The sequence below is a fragment of the Chenopodium album genome, chromosome 8 (genome assembly GCF_948465745.1).
Source record: "Chenopodium album chromosome 8, dcCheAlbu1.1, whole genome shotgun sequence".
NCBI lineage: Eukaryota > Viridiplantae > Streptophyta > Magnoliopsida > Caryophyllales > Amaranthaceae > Chenopodium > Chenopodium album.
This window is the reverse complement of record NC_137841.1, coordinates 23,008,915-23,011,733: the sequence shown is the minus strand read 5'-3', so window position 1 is coordinate 23,011,733 and position 2,819 is coordinate 23,008,915. Positions and strand designations below refer to the sequence as shown.

General features: G+C 43.5%; 1 protein-coding gene across 1 annotated transcript; it reads left to right on the top strand.

Annotated features, from left to right (window-relative positions):
• Positions 1-252: 252 nt before the first annotated feature.
• Positions 253-1,644, top strand: LOC145642831 (uncharacterized). The gene is made up of 2 exons (XM_081693996.1): positions 253-586; positions 671-1,644. The coding sequence occupies exons 1-2, from the start codon at positions 253-255 to the stop codon at positions 1,642-1,644; spliced, it is 1,308 nt and encodes a 435-aa protein (XP_081550122.1).
• Positions 1,645-2,819: the final 1,175 nt, after the last annotated feature.

Below are 2,819 nucleotides of genomic sequence, written 5' to 3'. Positions count from 1 at the left end.
TCTCCTTTCTCAGAAGAGATCGCCATGGTAGAAGTGCCAAAGAGGTTCAGCACACCCAACATGGCTATGTATGATGGAACAACAGACCCTGATAAACACGTGTCCCTCTACAAGCAGAAGATGATGACAAGCTCAATCCCTAGAGACATTAGAGAGGTTATCATGTGCAAAGGCTTTGGAGCCACATTATCAGGTCCAGCTCTAACTTGGATCATTAATTTAGATAATGGGACAATCCGATCTTTTGCAGGAATGGTGAACCTATTCAAGATCCAGTTCGCCAACGACAGGAAAATAGAGAATCAGTCTTCAGATCTATACCGTGTCGTGCAGAGACACGGTGAATCCTTGAGGGATTATCTCAACAGGTTCAACAGGGAAAAGATTGGGATACACAAGTGTGATGATCCCACAACAATTGAAGCATTCAGAAGAGGGTTGCTAGACCATAGTGAGCTCTACAAGGAATTGACCAAGTATCCCTGTACAACCTTTGAAGATGTGCAAGCTAAGGCTATGGCTCAAGTCAGATTTGAGGAAGACGCGTATGCAAGAAAGACTCCAGAGCTCAGAAAGGATGAAGACCGTCAGCCAAGAAGGAGCAACAATTTTCCTAGAAGAGATCATCGATTCAAGTCGTATTAGCGTTCACGCTTTGATGAGGGATCAGTCAATGCTGTCGAAGGAGAATTTTCTGATTGGAGGGAAGATCCTGAACTCCCACCTAAGCTACATGAGTACTGCTTCAATGTTAATCCTGCAGGAGTAATAAGGACCCTGAATAAGATGGGAGATACTGTGCAATGGCCCAGAAGGAGTGATAGGCCTGGAGAGAAGAAAGATCCATCCAGATGGTGTGATTTCCATTCAGATATCGGTCACACTACCGATGAATGTGTCGCGCTCAGAAAGGAAGTTGCATACTTGCTGAAGAAAGGCTACCTCAAAGAGCTCCTGTCAGATAGATCTAAAGCTTCAGGGAAGGAGAGGGAGTATAAGCAAGGAGGTCCTCCTCCTCCGCCTCCAATTGTCAAAACCATCTGTTTCATATCAGGAGGGTCAGAAGTATGCGGTTTAACATATTCAGCAGCAAAGCGACATGCAAAGGAAAGTAACAAGGATCAGCCAGACAAGAGGGAGAAATCCAAGATAGACATCCTCATCATGTTTGAAGAAAGCAATGCAGTAGAAGGCCATCATGACGGTCTAGTGATTTCACTCCCAGTGGGAAACTGCATGATCAAACGAATCCTAGTTGACAATGGAAGCTCTGCAAATATCATCATGCTTGACACCCTGAAACATATGAACATAGATGAGAAGAACATCGTCAACAAGTCAACAATTTTAGTAGAATTCAGTGGGGAAACCAAAAAGACAAGTGGAGAGATTACATTGGCAACATACGCAAAAGGGATCAACCTACAGGTCAAGTTCCTAGTGATTGATACTCTATCTTCGTACAATATGATTTTAGGCAGACCTTGGATACATGAGATGAAAGCCATCCCTTCTACGTACCATCAAGTCATTAAGTTCCCTACTAGGTGGGGTATTCAAGAAATCAGAGGAGATCCTAGGGAAGCTAAAGAGTGTTACAAGATAGCACTGAAAGCAACGTCTGCAGAAAAGAGTTCATCATAGCAATCAGAGGGTCAGCTGGGCCAAGAAAAGTTGAGCATAGCAGAAGAACAAGAAGCAACAGAAGTCCAGTTGAACCCCAAACATCCAGATCAAAAAGTCAAAATAGGATCAGAGTTGAAGGCAGAACTTAGACAACAAGTTTACGACTCTCTAGACGAAGAGAAAGATGTATTCGCTTGGACACATGAAGACATGAAAGGCATCTCTCCAGATGTAATTACTCATAAGTTGAACGTGGATCCAATGCATACACCAGTAAAACAGAAGAGAAGGAAATTTGCGCTAGAAAGGAACAAGATTATCAATGAGGAAATTCACAACCTATTGAAGACTAGGAAGATCAGAGAGGTAAAGTACCCAGAATGGCTCGCCAATGTAGTGGTAGTTAGGAAGAAGAACGGAAAATGGCGAATCTGCATAGACTTTACAGACATCAACAAGGCGTGCCCAAAAGATCTGTTCCCTTTACCTCATATTGATGCCATGGTAGACGCCACAGCAGGGCACGAGCTGATATCCTTCATGGACGCCTACAGTGGTTACAACCAGATCCTCATGCACAAGGACGACCAGGAGAAAACCGCTTTCATTACCAGTCAAGGAATATACTGCTATAAGGTAATGCCTTTAGGATTAAAGAACGCAGGAGCAACATACCAGAGGTTGGTGAACAAGATGTTTGAAGAACATATTAGGAACACAATGGAAGTCTACATAGATGACATGGTAGTTAAGTCCAAAAAGGCAGAAGATCACGCCAAAGACCTTAGAGAAGCATTTGCCATCTTAAAGTAGTACGGCATGAAGTTAAACCCCACAAAATGCACATTTGGAGTACAGTCAGGAAAGTTCCTAGGATACATGGTCACACAAAGAGGAGTAGAAGCCAGCCCAGACCAAGTCAAAGCCATCCTAGACCTAGAGCGACCAAAATCCAAGAAGGATGTACAAAGCTTAACAGGGAAAATTGCAGCATTGAACAGGTTCATCTCAAAATCTACAGACAAGAACAGAGCCTTTTACGAGTACTAAAGAAGAATAAGGAATTCAAGTGGGAACAAGAGCACGACGAGGCATTCCAGAAGCTGAAAGAATATTTAGCCAACCCGTTGATTCTCTCCAAACCCAAAGAAGGGGAGCCACTCCAGTTGTACCTCGCAGTGTCTGAAGGGACA